The 15,017-nt window shown below is 37.8% G+C and overlaps 2 protein-coding genes across 3 annotated transcripts in view; one reads left to right on the plus strand and one right to left on the minus strand.

Moving 5' to 3' along the window:
* Nucleotides 1-476: 476 nt before the first annotated feature.
* LOC149183499 (SNARE-like superfamily protein) overlaps nt 477-15,017 on the plus strand; it is a 97,293-nt gene continuing 82,752 nt past the window's right edge. Inside the window, exons 1-2 of one of the 2 annotated variants that reach the window (XM_089417159.1) lie at nt 477-755; nt 942-1,117. In XM_089417159.1, coding sequence (XP_089273285.1) covers nt 1,037-1,117 — 81 coding nt within the window. In that variant the 5' untranslated portion in view covers nt 477-755; nt 942-1,036. The remainder of the gene's footprint in view (nt 756-941; nt 1,118-15,017) is intronic. The other variant, XM_089417158.1, reaches the window with a different exon arrangement.
* LOC149183500 (uncharacterized) lies at nt 2,446-5,505 on the minus strand. The gene is made up of 2 exons (XM_089418749.1): nt 3,298-5,505; nt 2,446-3,175 (listed from the first exon to the last, which is right to left on the minus strand). The coding sequence occupies exon 1, from the start codon at nt 5,236-5,238 to the stop codon at nt 3,550-3,552; it is 1,689 nt and encodes a 562-aa protein (XP_089274875.1). The 5' UTR covers nt 5,239-5,505; the 3' UTR covers nt 2,446-3,175; nt 3,298-3,549.

Consider the following 15,017-nt stretch of genomic DNA (forward strand, 5'->3'; position numbering starts at 1 on the left):
TAATAATTTTTTCATACACTTATGAGGTATAAACTAGTTGGTTTGAGTGGGATTTAGTCCCCACAAAGTCTCTGGTTCAAGCTTTTGGGGAAGGGTTGAGGATGAGAATCACTTTTAAGGGAATTAAACTATCCCAAGGGGCATCAAAACTCCACTGAACTTCACACAATCCTAATAATAATATCAGAATATAAATTGATCATTTCCATCAATAGAAATACAACAGCTATCCCCCACATAAGCTCAACTTAAAATTTCATACCAATTAGTATTAAGTATTAAATATGATGAGTATTGTTATTCTTTTATTATGTTAAGTATTAAATATGATGAGTGTTGTTATTCTTTTCAACATAATAAAAAATAACAAAACACGATGCTGATCATAAAATCATTTTATGTATATCCAATAAAACCCTTAATCCTCATTAACGATTTTAAAGAAAAGCTGCCGTATTAACCCATTTACCACATTGTTTCGTTACAAACCCATTTACCACAGAGGTGGCCGTGTTCAACCTCTGCAAGAGAGATAAATTACAATTCTTGTTGGATTATAAACCCAATTTTTAGACCAACTATCACCATTTTTACATCTGGGATCATTCATAAACATACGCTGTGATGAAGTAACCAGTAGTATATATTTATACATGTAAGGTGTGGTGCTTCGATCTGGGCAAGCGAATTAGACCTTCATTGGCCGCTTCCTCCTTTCCTAGTTGTAGGAATTCAACACTCGCAGACTGTGTACTGTAAGTATTCTCCGTGACACTTCGTGCTGAAAAAAAAAAAGTATTCTCCGTGACACTCACATATGGATCAAATAGTTTAGTTTCTTGCGAGAATTGGATCCTGGATTCTATCCTGGGTCGTGGTTGCAGAAATGAAAGGTTTTAAGTTTTGCCAGAAATGTTTGGGGTTTTCTTGATTGTGTACAGGCCTACCTTCCAATGATTTATGATACCTTTTGTTATAGTGCTACCTGTTGCTGAGGAGTGAATGCTTCCTGCCTTTCAGGTAAGAAGAAAGGGTCATGGCTAATACTGCATGTTTCGTGATTGTGGGCCGCAATGACATTCCCATCTATGAAGCTGAAGTTGGTACAGCCATCAAAGTAACTTTCCATACCCGTTCTCTCATTACAGATCAAATTCATATATTACATGTGAAGGCTAATATGAGTTTAAATTCAGTAGGGTATTGCCGGTCCAACTCCCATCCAGGTGTAGGTCTTCCCCGCATTCCAATCTATCGTCAGATGCATGCACACTGAAACCAAATTCTGCTGGGATTTGAACCTGTGACTAGTATTGGGAAACCCTAGGAACCTAATAATTCGTGCCATGCTGCTTTGATTGCTTAATTTGTTATACATTGAAATCTGGCATGCAGTCTCATGCAGAACACTCGCAAATCTAGTATGTGTCTCGTGGATTAATGCCATGATGCCATGACCGGTACAATTTATCGATTTTTCTCGAATATAATGCTTGTTGTTTAAACTATTAAGACGATCAAAACATGTACATACGTGGCATTTTATTAAAAAAGGCCGGCTACAGAGGCAGCTCCGCAAGCTAGGTATGCGGGAGTCTAGATCTCAAATTGTCCTATCTCATAGTACAAAACTGCCAGACCGGCTTAGTAGCCTAGCCAAGCCAATAATCAATCATTAAAAACATTAAACGAGGCTGGGTGGCCTACACAAACAGAACAGTCCAAAAAGACACTGAGATAACTTAAACTGCTATTAGTGAACTGTGTACTTGCTTCAGACAATTGGTGTTTTTCTTTCGTTTTACAAAGAATTTTATTGCAAAATTTCCTCTCGTAACTGGTTCTTTCTTCATTAGAAATTTAAAGCGAGATGCAATGTTCATCATCTGCCGTTGGTAGCCGATTTGTTTATGGAGAAGCTTGTTGTCTCATGTTTTTCTCAAACAAGAAGACAAGAAATACATTACAGACCTGTTTAACAAGTCTCCATCATTTAGTCCATCTGTTCTTATAATTAAAATTTGTGTCTTTCTTCTATAGAGCCTTGCAATTTACTCTACTAATCAATCAATAATCGTGTTTCCAAGTGCATTACCTATGGCCTATGGGATTTCAATTCCTTATGATATAAAAGTGGAAAATTTGATCGTGTTATTGCTATGGCTTGGGAGCAAAGTATATTTGCAAGATATACTATCAATTTGTGAAATTTCCATTGTTTTGCATTAAGACTGAAGTTTAGAACAAACATACAAAAGACTATCTAATTATCCAACTAAGGGAGATAGATTCAATGTTGCACAAAGCGCGATCGGGATTTAATCGGCGCCGGGAAAAAAGCGGAAAAAATCGACAAAAGCGGGAAAAAAGCGGAAAAAAGCGGGAAAAAAGCGTTTGGCACAAAAATATTCATTTTTTTTCAATTTTTTTCAATTTTTTTAATATCTAAACCATCTACAACATAAAATAAATACATTGACACATAAATATGATAAAAAAACTAATATATAAGATGTTTAATATCATTTCTAGCGCTAAAATCACACATAACATTGAATCATGTCCTGAATAGTAAGTCCTGAGTCCCAAGTCCAACTCAGCCTCAAAATATCAACAAAAAATATGATAATGTATCTCATCATGTCATAATGTCATATACAATAAAATGAAAGTCTAATCCTATTGATTTCCTCTGCCCCTCTTGCGAGAAAATGGCACAGCTTTCTCTTTCCCTCTAGATGTAGAAGCTGGTGCCTGTGCTGGTGGAAATGGCAGTGGAGTCTGACGTGCTCTAGAAGCTGAAGAACTAGTAGTAGCAGCTACAGGAGGCTTAGGTGGACGGAGACCACGTCCTCTACTGGTGGTAGTGGTAGCCCGGGTAGCCCGGGTAGGCGGTGTCACCTCCTCCTCCTGCTCCTCCAACTCCTGCTCCTCCTGCTCCTGCTCCTGCTCCTCCTCCTCCTCCCCCTCCTCCTCCCCCTCATCCTGCACTAACCAATCCTCAGTGGGATCCATGAGAGGCCTCTCGGTCTCAACCCTCCATTCAGCAGTGGTGTCAATCCCATCCAATGAGATGGCTTCCGTATCAGGTGTCTTACTCTTCTCTAGTTGTCTCACCCACAATCGAAGATTGTAGTAGACATAGACCATGTCATTAAGTCTATGGGACTCCAACCTGTACAAAGTTCATGAAATAATAATTAATAATTAATATTATAAAAAAAATATTGTTTAAAACTTTAATGAATTCAAAAATTTATTTGGAATTTGCAATATTTTAAATGTTTAAGTGTTAACCTATTGCGCTTCTTGTTGTGTATTTTTTCAAATACACTCCAATTGCGCTCACATCCCGAGGAGCTGCATGTTTGGCTGAGGATGCGTACGGCAAGATTTTGCAAAAGGGGTACTCTGCCACCATACATCTTCCACCATGCGTCTACAACAAAATTACAAATAAAATTTTAAATAAACATAAGAAAAAAATGGAATTTGAAGAAACAATGAAATTTGAAAGTTGAAACAAAGTTACAAAGTACATACTACAAACTAAAAAATACCTGGCATTTTAATCGTCCTATCAATGACAGCCATCTCAAAGCCAAATGTGCCACCTGACAACTTATATTGCTCAATTTGTCTAGAGATCTCCATACGTTCTTCTGGAGATCTCACCATCTTCTGGACACAGGTTAATAATCCTTCCACGACCTCAACATCAAAATTAAACCCACATGCATAAGAAAATGCAGGGTTCAGGAAAAGCCCAGCAGCATGAATGGGACGATGGAGTGTGTTGTTCCATCGCTCATCAATGACTTCCCATAGAAGGAGTTGTCTCTGAAACCCATCATCTCCCTTATCATCATAGTAGGACCGAATGGCTTCTTTGGCCCTGTCCATGGCTTCATACAAATAGCCCATTGCGGGCTTCTCACCATCAACCAACCGAAGAACCTTTACCAAAGGTTCTGTAACAGCGCACACCTCCTGCACTCCTGCCCAGAAGTCTTCCTGGTATGAAACTAGTCTGCAGACGGCCTCTCCTTCTGGTTTGCGGCTCATTGACGAAGCACGCCACTCCTCTGAAAGAAACATTCTCTTCAAATCCCACATAGAATTCAAGAGGGATTGAAGAGATATGAAACTCGTCGCAAACCGTGTAATGGCGGGGCGCACCAACTCTTTGTTGTTGGTGCATTTTCTCATCAAGCTAAGCACAGATGTGTGATTGTAAATAAATTTTGTGATGCTTTTTGATGAGTCAACAACCTCTTTGACAAAGGGAATTTTCCCTATGTCCTCTAACATCAAATCAATACAATGGGCAGCACAAGGTGTCCAAAATAAAGCAGGATGCCTGTCCATAAGCATTCTACCAGCAGCAACATAATTTGCAGCATTGTCCGTTATGACTTGGACAACATTTTCTGCACCCACCTCCAAAATAAACACATCCAGCAAATCACATAAAGTTCTTGCATCTTTGATTTGATGAGTTGCATCAACAGATTTGATAAACATAGTCCCCTTGGGACAACTAACCAAGAAGTTTATAAGGGTTCTCCCCTTTTGGTCAGTCCAACCATCTGACATAACAGTGCATCCTGTTTGTGCCCATGATGCCCTAAAATCCTCCAATCTTTGGGTGCAGTCACGCTTTTCATCTTGAAGAAGCCAGCCTCTGAAATCATGAAGAGAAGGGATTTTGTACCCCGGGCCAACATTGGCAATAGCATCAACAGTAGGTTGGAAAAATGGATTACTCCTTACAATGCTGAAAGGAATATCACTCCAGAGGAGAAATTTTGTCATCAACTTGTCAGCTTGTTCTTTTTCAGTTCTTTTTAGCATTGAACCAATAGTTGGTTGTGAACCAGGTGTGGTTCGAGGAACAAAATATGATGATGCAGCTACCGGATTGACTGACGCTGCAGTAGAACCAGTGCCACTTGGCCCACTTCCTTCAACTGACCTTTTTAGTTGCCTTTTGAGTTCTTCTTTGGCATCTCTAGTGTGCTCTAATTCTCCCAATGCTCTCATGGCTTTTTGGATAATTTCAGCATTTGTATTTAGACAGGGCCCCACATCATGTCCAGGGATTTGTGCAAGGTGGAACTTCAACCTGTACACCCCCCCGAATATTTCCTTTCCACACAACTTGCAATACAAGTTTTGTCTATCATTCAGAGTTTTAGGGTCACCATATTCCCAGAAAGGATCCAATTTCCTTGGCATGTTTGTTTTTGAATTTTGAATTTGCAAACCTATGGAAAAATAAGGATTAGGAAATAGGAATTTAGGATTACATAATACAAATTACAATTTAGCATTTGCAAAATTACAAGTTAATTATTTCCAAAATCCCAATTTCTAAACCCAAGTTACCCAACCAAATGCCAATGGCAAATGCCAAAAAACAATGAAAATTCAAAAAAAATAAACAATGTTTAAAAAAAATGAGAAAATAAAAATAAAAAATTGGTTCTCATAGTCATAACAAATTACCCATCCCAAATCAATGAAAAATTTCAAAAAATTCTTTAAAAACAATGAAAACCAAAGTTTTTATAGAAGCAAAACCAAAAAAAATTAATCTACATACCCCTCTTTTATGGACAAATTGGTGATCTTGGCTTGGATTCCTCCTAAAAACGCTTGGATTCGCTCCCAAATCCGACGGAAACCCTTCAGCTCCTCTCCCTCACCTCTTCTCCTCCTCCTCCGCGCGGCGACAGCACAATGAATTAAAAAAAAATTGAATTTGCCATATAAAACCCCGCTGCCCGCGCCTCCCACGATTTTTTGCGTAAAAATCGCGATATTTTCAAAAAATCGCGATTTTTTCGATAAAAATCGGTATAAAAAAAAGTGGCGATTTTTACGGATAAAAATCGCGATTTGATCGGGCAGAGGAAAAAATCGCGATTTTCCGATAAAATCGCGATTTTTTCGCGATTTTAACAACACTGGATAGATTCCTCTCTGTACAAGAAGATGAGGACTATGCAAAGAAAAGACAACCAAGTTATAAACAGATTTTGGCCTCAAATTTTCCCAGGAGAGATCAGAATTATGACTACAGAATTCCATCAATGGCTGATGCTAAATTATAGCTAGTCTAGGACCAATGTAGATATGCTGGCCCTCCTATCTTATGTAGGCAGGGGGATCTTCTCTTCTCTATGTTCCCTGGATATGGCAATCTTGATGATCATGTATCTTAATTCGTAATGTAATATATGCAACATCTTCCCCTTGAAAAATACAAAAGCAAGATAACCGGAATGCTCAGACTGATAAAATGGCTGCAAGACTAAACAAATCTGGAGATAATTGCTTCAGAGCTGCCTCATCATTGAGTTATTTCTTCTCATACCTGACATGCCAAATCTCTAGAGCCTAGATGGGCAGCATTATTGGTAAAGAGCCTAGCCCCAGAGGGTTTGAATGTCATTAACATGTGGGCCCTTCTTGTTAATGCACTAGACGTGTCAAGGAAAATTATTCAGTGCCATAGCTTGGCCATGGAAAATTCTTCATCTCTGTGTCAAGCCCTTGTTTAAATGCTCCATCATAGATCTTTCAGCTGAAGTTTCAATTGAGCTAATCCAGACACTATTTGCATTCTTGATGCATCCAGTTTGGAAGCAGTTCTCTTCTGAGCCCTTGATGAATTAGAAATAATGGTCTCCAACCACTCCAAATTTTTGAGAGGGTTTAGACAGAAACGTTCTGCGTTGTTTTGTCTTGCTTGTGCAGGAATTGGATGAAAGTAAATTCATGAACAAAAACTCTCCTTAATTGAACATCTACTTGTCTTTTTACCAAAAGCTTCATTGTTTTGTTGTTTCACTTTGTCTTATCTCATTTGAACTTTGCTGGTCTCTGCAGGCTTGTCTTATTGTGTCTCCATCTCCTTAATTTAGGATTCCACGATTAAAGAATCTATCCCAACCTTAGTAAGTCTGATAGGTCTCAGCCTCTCAGCCATACTGCCTTCGTCCTCTTTGGTGTCTCTTTTTATAAACTTACTGTGATTTGATCTTATATCCAGTAGAGTGGCATAGTGCAAAATATAACAATGAGAGTTATCTCATCCATGTTAAAGTTGATGGCTAAATTGAATGAGGTCAATGCATGGGACATATTTTGATTTCTTGGCAAGTCTGACTTGAGATTTGATCCAGTTTAAACATTTTAGCTTCACACATTTATGGTCCAACTCTGCTCAACTTTCCTTTAGATTTGTTGCACAGAATTGTCTTTTTGCCTGCACTGATATGATTGGAAGGTATTTTTCTTCTTAATACTTCTTCATCTTTTAGACTTTTACAGTTTACCTTATTGGATCCATGGAAACTAATGCTTATTTGAAAGAAATGATGAATGAAGCTTTTTGAAGTTTGCCTTGCAAATGTGGCAGTTGGGAATGGCTTGAGCCAAAGGGAACTTTGAAATTATGCACATGCACCCTCTCTTTGGCTCTTACACATGGCCTTGAACGACCCCAGGAGGGGGGATTTAGCATGTTCCCACCCTTGGGGTGACATTTTCATTAAATATATTTGCAGACTGAGATCTTCTATAACTAGCAGGTAGTTCTTTGGGAAATTGCCAGCCAATTTTTGTGTAAACACTAAAAAGAACTTTTCTTGATCCATGCTAAATCACTTGTCCTATTTTATTTTTATTTTTTTTGTCCTGTCAAAGGTGGGTGCTTTTTTCTGAAAGTGGGCCAGATTACTTGTTCTCCAGACTATGTATAAAAGTGTTTAAAACCAACAGGAGGAGATTCTTGGCTGAGATGCTTTAAAATCAGAGACTTGGGACCTTTCCCAGACTAGGATGCACAAGGGGTTACCCGAGTAATACCTACTCTCTTTTGTAATTAGGTCACCGTCATAGGGCTAGAATATATGAAGGGGCACATACATTAGCTGACATAGTAAGACTAGCAGAAATTAAAGGAAAGTCATGGTGAAATTATTGTTGAACTCAAACTTGTAGTAACATTTGAAAGTAAATTTCTTATGAAAAATTCAAATACCTTTATTTCAAGTTAAGGAACTTTTGTTTTAACACACAAATTTCTACTGATCCACTGTTGTTTCTATTGACCAAGTTTTGTTTACAAGGATGAACATTGAAAAGACTAAATATATCATATGTACTTAATATATATAAAGCTCAAAGTTTATATCATATTTAAAAATTCATAAGGCGCCTTTTAGAAAGTCCCAACATGGGTACCATTAAAATTATAAAAGCCTCCATCACTCAGTGCATGCAAGAGTATCATATCAGCCATGGAACATTGTCTACCTCGTTTGTCAGGTTAAAAAAACTGTTACTCCATTAAAGAGTTGGCCAAAGATGATAAAATCTAGTAATCACTCATATTACTATTATCTTGAAGGTGAAAACTGAGATTAATATTGCACCATTTTATTTTATAATCATGATCAAGTAAAGTTAAAATAGGAAAAAGATAGAATTGCTTTATCTGAACTTTTTTCTCAACAAAAACCAAGAATTGAAAATTTTGAACATGCCAAGGAAATCTAAAATTTGATGTACATGAAAAGGAAACACTAGAAAGATAGTTATGAGACCGTAAAAAGCAAATCAATTTTTAAATGAATAACTTTGCTGACTTAAGTCAAAAAAAGATAAAGAAAATTTCCATTTGAAAAACCACAAGCAAACTTTGCTTTTGAAAGTCAAACAATTTAAACAAAAGGAATGTCCATTCTAAAAGTTGAAAAGCAATCCGCTGATAAATAAATGTCTACAAACTATTGACAAAATTTTATCGATTAACAAATCAATAGAAGTATTGGTTGGAGATGTTAATGTTAGATTTTACTAATGTTGCAAAAATCATTATCTGAAGTAAATTGGCGAGGGGAAAAAATCGGAAAAAAATCGTAAAAATTGGGAAATAATCAGGAAAAAATCATAAAATACAAAAATATTCATTTTTTTTTTCAATTTTTTTAATATATAAAGCATCTGCAACATAAAATAAATACATTGACACAAATATGATAAAAGAACTAATATATAAGATGTGTAATATCATTTCTAGTGCTACATCACACATAACAGCGAATCATGTCCTGAATAGTAAGTCCTGACTCCTGAGTCCCAACTCAGCCTCAAACTATCAACAAAAAATATAGTAATATATATCATATCATGAGTCACAATGTCATATACAATGAAATGAACCAAATAACTAATACTACTGATTTCCTCTGCCCCTCTTGCAAGAAAATGCAATAGCTTTTCCTTTCCCTCTAGATGTAGATACCGGTGGAGTTGGCAGTGGACTCTGTTGTGCTCTAGAAGCTGGAGAACTAGGAGCTACAGGAGGTAGACCACGTCCTCTACTGGTGGCAAGGGTAGCCAGGCTAGGTGGTGTCACCTCCTCCTCTTGTTGCTCCTCCTCCTCCTCCCTCTTTACGCTTTCCACTACCTCTTGCTCTAACCAATCGTCGCCAGACTCCATGAGAGGCCTCTTGGCCTCAACCCTCCATGCAGTAGTGGTGTCAATCCCATCCAATGAGATGGCCTCCATATTAGGTATTCTTTCAAGTTGCTTCACCCACAATCGAAGATTGTAGTAGACGTAGACCATGTCATTAAGTCGCTGGGTCTCCAACCTGTACAAAGTCATAAAATAATAATTATAAAAAAATTATTTAATGAATTCAAAAAAATTAATTGGAAATTTGGAATATTTTAAGTTTTAAGTTTAACCTGTTGCGCTTCTTGTTGTATATTTTTTCAAATACACTCTAGTTGCGCTTGCATCCTGAGGAGCTAAATGTTTGGCCGAGGATTCGAATGGCAAGCTTTCGCAGATGGGGTACTCTGACACCATAGCGAGTCCACCATGCATCTACAACAAAAATACAAATAAGATAAACATACGAAAAAAATGAAATTTGAAAGTTGAAGCAAAGGATGAAGTTATGAACTCGAAGAGACAATGAAATTTTAAAACACCTGGCATTGTAGTCTTCCTATCAATTACAACCATCTCAAAGCCAAATGTGCCACCTGCCATCTTGTATATCTCCATTTCTTTGGAGATTTCTGGACGTTTTGCTGGAGATCGCACCACCCTCTGAACACAGGTTAAGAATCCATCCATGATCTTAACATCAAATAAGAACCCACATGGGTAGGAAAATGCGGGGTTCAGGTAGATCCCTGCAGCATGAATGAGACAATGGAGTGTGTTGTTCCATCATTCATCAATCACTTCCCATAGGAGGAGTTGTTCCTGAAACCCCTCATCTCCCTTATCATCATAGTAGGGCCAAAGGCCCGAATGGATTCTTTGGCCCTGTCCATGGCCTCATACAAATAACCCATTGCGGGCTTCTCACCATCAACTAATCGAAGAACCTTTACCAAAGGTTCTGTAACGGTGCACACCTCCTGCACTCCCGCTCAGAAGTCTTCCTGGTATGAAACTAATCTGCATATGGCCTCTCCCTCTGGTTTGCAGCTCATTGTCAAAGCACGCCACTCCTCTGAAAGAAACTCTCTTCACATCCCACATAGAATTAAAGAGGGATTGAAGAGATATGAAACTGGTGGCAAACCGTGTAGTGGTGGGGTGCACCAACTCCTTGTTGTTGGTGAATTTTCTCGTCAAGCTAAGCACAGATGCATGATTATGTATAAATTTTGTAATGCTTTTTGATGAGTCAACAATATATTTGACAAAGGAAATTTTTCCTATGTCCTCCAATATCAAATCAGTACAATGTGCAGCACAAGGTGTCCAAAATAAAGTAGGATGCCTCTCCATAAGCATCCTGCCAACAACAACATAATTTGCAGCATTGTCTGTTATGACTTGGACAACATGTTCTGCACCCACCTCCAAAATAAACACATTCAGCAAATAACATAATAAATTTGCATCTTTGATATGTGAAGATGTACCAACAGATTTCATAAACATTGTCCCCTTGGGACAACTAACCAAGAAGTTTATAAGGGTTCTCCCTTTTGGTCAATGCAACCATTTGACATCACAGTACATCTTGTTTGTGCCCATGATGCCTTAAACCTATCCAATCTTTTGGTGCAGTCAACCTTTTCCTCTTGAAGAATGCGGCCTCTAAAGTCATCATAAGAAGGGATTTTGTACCTGGGCCAATAGTTATAATAATATCAACAACAGGTTGGAAAAATGGATTATTCCTTGCAATGCTGAAATGAACATCACCCCAAAGGAGAAACTTGCCCAACAACTTGTCAGCTTGTTCTTTCTCATTTTTTTAAGCATTGAAGTGATAGATGGTTGTGAACCACGCGTGGTTCTAGGAACAAAAAATGATGAGGCAACTACAGGGTTGGTTGTAGACATTGATGCTGAAGTAGAACTAGTGCCACTTCCATATTCACCTCCTAACACCTTCCCTGCTAGTTGCTTATTCAGATCTGCTTTGGTCACTCTCTCTTGCTCTAATTCTTCCAATGATCTCATGGCTCTTCGGATGATTTCTGCATTTGTATTGTTGCAAGGCCCTACATCATGTTCAGGGATTTGTGCAAGGTGATACTTCAATCTATAAACCCCCCCTGAAATATGATGTTCACACAACTTGCAAGACAAGTTCAATCTATCAAATCCTCTATCAAGTTCACCAAATTCTCACAGAGGGTTCAATGTCCTTGGCATGTTTGTAACTTGGTTGAACTCTTGAGTTTTAATGTAAGATGAAGTTTGAACTTTGAAGTTGAACCTATGGCATAATAAGAATTGTAAGTTACAAAAAAAAAAATAACATACATGACACAACACATTGATTTTTTGACAAACAAACAAAAAAACCTCAACTCAATCCAAAATGAACTCTCTCCAATCTATGCAACAAAAATGAAAAAAAACACCATCAAATCTACTCAAAAATCTTTGATAATCAATGGGTTATAGAAACCCAAGAAAAAACAAGAAAAAAACCAAACAAAATGGTCAAATTTGGTGCCCATACTTGGAAACCACGGTTTGCCAGAGAAATTTGATCCAAAGACGAAGTTTTCTTGCTTGGGATGATAAAATCTCTAGGCTTCCCCTTCCTCTGTCCTAGTAGATGCTTTCCAGGGTTCCTCTCCTCCTCAGCTCTCAATCCACGTCGTTGTTTGTTCAAAATGACAAAAAAAATTCATCTATTCCCTTGTAAAACGCGCTGTCCGCCACCCTTGCAATAACTTCCCATCGAATTGCGATAATTTTGAAATAATCGCGCTTTTTTGAAGTTATCGCGATTTTTTGGAAAAAAAATATTACGTAGTAATCGGGCGAGTTTATCGGGGATTCGAAAAAGTCGCGATTTTTTGATGTTATCGCGATAATATCGCGATTTTTGCAACACTGGATTTTACCTTGGATAAGTGCTATGTGGCCCTGGGCAGAATGATGAACAAATTTTCGGCACTATGAACTGGGTAGTAGTAGGGCACACTCGCTCTTTCTCAAAATCAATGGTAGGTGCATTAATAGCGAGGGAATGGTCATCAATTTGCATGTACATGTGTGAGTCAGGTTGCATGTGAAGGTACAGGCAGTTGCATCAATGTTGCAAACATAGTGTCAATGAAAATATCTTTGAGGGTCCAGAAAAAAACTTATTAGCAACATCAGGGAAAATATTGACAAAATAAAAATATACAAAATATTCATTATTATTTAAAAAAAATCTAAAAAGCAACAACAACATCAAATAAATACATTGGCACATAAATATGAAAAGAGAACTAATATAAAAGATATTTAGTCACTAGTGATACATAACAATCAATACCGAATCATGGCCTATGTCTTGAATCTCGACTCCAAAGCCTCAAAATATCAACAAAAAATGTAATAAATGTATCTCATCGTCATAAGTCATCTACAATGAAATTAGATAAATAAACTAGCAATTAATTCCCTTTGCCTTTTTTTCTAGGTAAAGTTAATGGCTATAGTGATGGCCTTTCCTCTAGATGAAAGTGGCTTTAGGGCTAGAATTGGACTCTGACATCCTCTAGAAAAAGGAGAAACTAGACTCTGATGTTCTCTGTTGGCTCTAGTTCTAAGTTCAACTTGCTCTGTCTATGTCCGTGAAGGTAGTGGCACACTCTCAATGTCAACAGCCACCTCCTATAAGGGCTCTTGCTTTGGAACATCCTCCTCTACTGCTACTCTCCCTCCCAGTACGTTCTCTTGTGCCTCCTCCTTTAACCATTCAGGGATTGATTCCATGACATGCCTCTCAACTTCAACCGTCCATGCAATAATGGTGTCAATCCCATCCAACAAAATGGCCTTCATGTTAGGTGTCCATCGTAATTGGATGTATTTATTTGTGTATTGAGATTTCTATTGGTATAGTAGCAACTCTTCTTTCAGATCAATACATAATAGCATATAAGGAAAAATCTTGGATTAGTGTTAATTACTAGGGTTCCTTGTTACTGGATTGATGATTGGACATGGTGGGATTGAGTAACTATTTGAGGACTTCATATTGATGTATTTCCTCGACTGTGCAATTGGACAATCCTTGTCGCTCTTCTTGATTGATTCATTGTAATAGCTGTCTTTGGCTGTTGTTCAACCTTTAGAAGGGTGTATGCTTTCTCTCCAAGGCCTCCTATGCAAATTAAGGAGGGATATTGACCACAAGAGTGGAATTCATTTGTGTAGCCTTTAGTTTCAACTATCCGAGAGGCTCATTCTATAGCCCAGTATGAGGATGATGTGTAATCCTGTCTATGCTCAATGTGGAGTTGACACGTGTCCCTTTTAAATAAAAATAAAATATTCGTTAAATTAAAAAATAATGTTGGTTATAATCAAAATAAAAAGCAAATATACATATTTGGTTAGTTTACTTAAAAGTATTATAAAACGTAGTCCCACTCTAACTGTGCTTGCTTTATTGGTTGTTGATATTACAACCCAATACAAAGGAGATATGGTAAAAATATTTCACTCTCACTCTAAGCTATAAACCAATATATACCCATCTTAACCATGGATCTAGTTGTGGCAAATGTAACTAGGTTCGGTCTTCATTAATATATTTGAGTCATAATGTAATGTACTTGTCAAAAGAATAAAGAAAAGAATTTGTATTATTGTATCAATGACTTATTAAAGCATGGGTTTCGTGCTTGGGTCATCATTATATTAGTCAAAGTCCCCATTGTGGACTCCTAGGATTAATATTGAGTCTATAGAGTCTTTGTACATTTAAAGAGACCCTTCTTGGGCTTTTGAATCATGCAAAATGTTTTAGTATTGATTCAAAAATAATTTATGTAACCTCTAAGTTGGCCTAAAGACACTAATTCGACCTCACTTGGAGCCTATAAATAGAAGGAAGTCGAATTCATTTGGAGTGTCTCATCTCAAGCTAGTTCGATATCTCTAAGTAAGCTGGAGAAGTGCGAAGTGGGAAGAAGAAGCCTAAAAGAAGTGCGAGTTGGGTCAAGTCTAAGGAGAAGAAGAAAATCGAAGTTTTGAAGCTACTCTCTCTCTGTTTCGTGCCCTAGTTTGGGAGATCGAAGTCTTCCAAGTATTGCTGCTGCCTGATGCCGTGAGTTGCTGCATAGTGCGAAGTGGGAAATGGGAAGAAGAAGCCTAAAAGAAGTGCGAGTTGGGTCAAGTCTAAGGAGAAGAAGAAAATCGAAGTTTTGGAGCTACTATCTCTCTGTTTCCTGCCCTAGTTTGGGAGATCGAAGTCTTCCAAGTATTGCTGCTGCCAGTTGCTGCCTGATGCTATGAGTTGTTGCGTAGTCGAAGTTGTTGGGAAGGAAGTGCTGCTGCAAAGGGGCCAAAGTTTTGGAAGGCTGACTTTGTGTGGAGGGAAGGTTTGGTCTTTGTCTAGGTTGAAAACTCTCAAAGAATACTATTGAAGGAAGAGAATTTTTGATTAGGTTTTCCCCTCGAGGGGGGTTTTTCCTTGGAATAGTGCCTACATCTTGTGTCTATTGTTTTGTGA

The sequence above is a fragment of the Pinus tabuliformis genome, chromosome 3_2 (genome assembly GCF_031772625.1).
Source record: "Pinus tabuliformis cultivar Carrire ecotype Pingquan chromosome 3_2, CPIR1, whole genome shotgun sequence".
Taxonomy (NCBI): Eukaryota; Viridiplantae; Streptophyta; class Pinopsida; order Pinales; family Pinaceae; genus Pinus; species Pinus tabuliformis.

Coding starts and splice junctions, on each gene's coding strand:
- LOC149183500 (XM_089418749.1), bottom strand. CDS start 5,238: ATGCCAAGGAAATTGGATCCTTTCTGGGAATATGGTGACCCTAAAACT.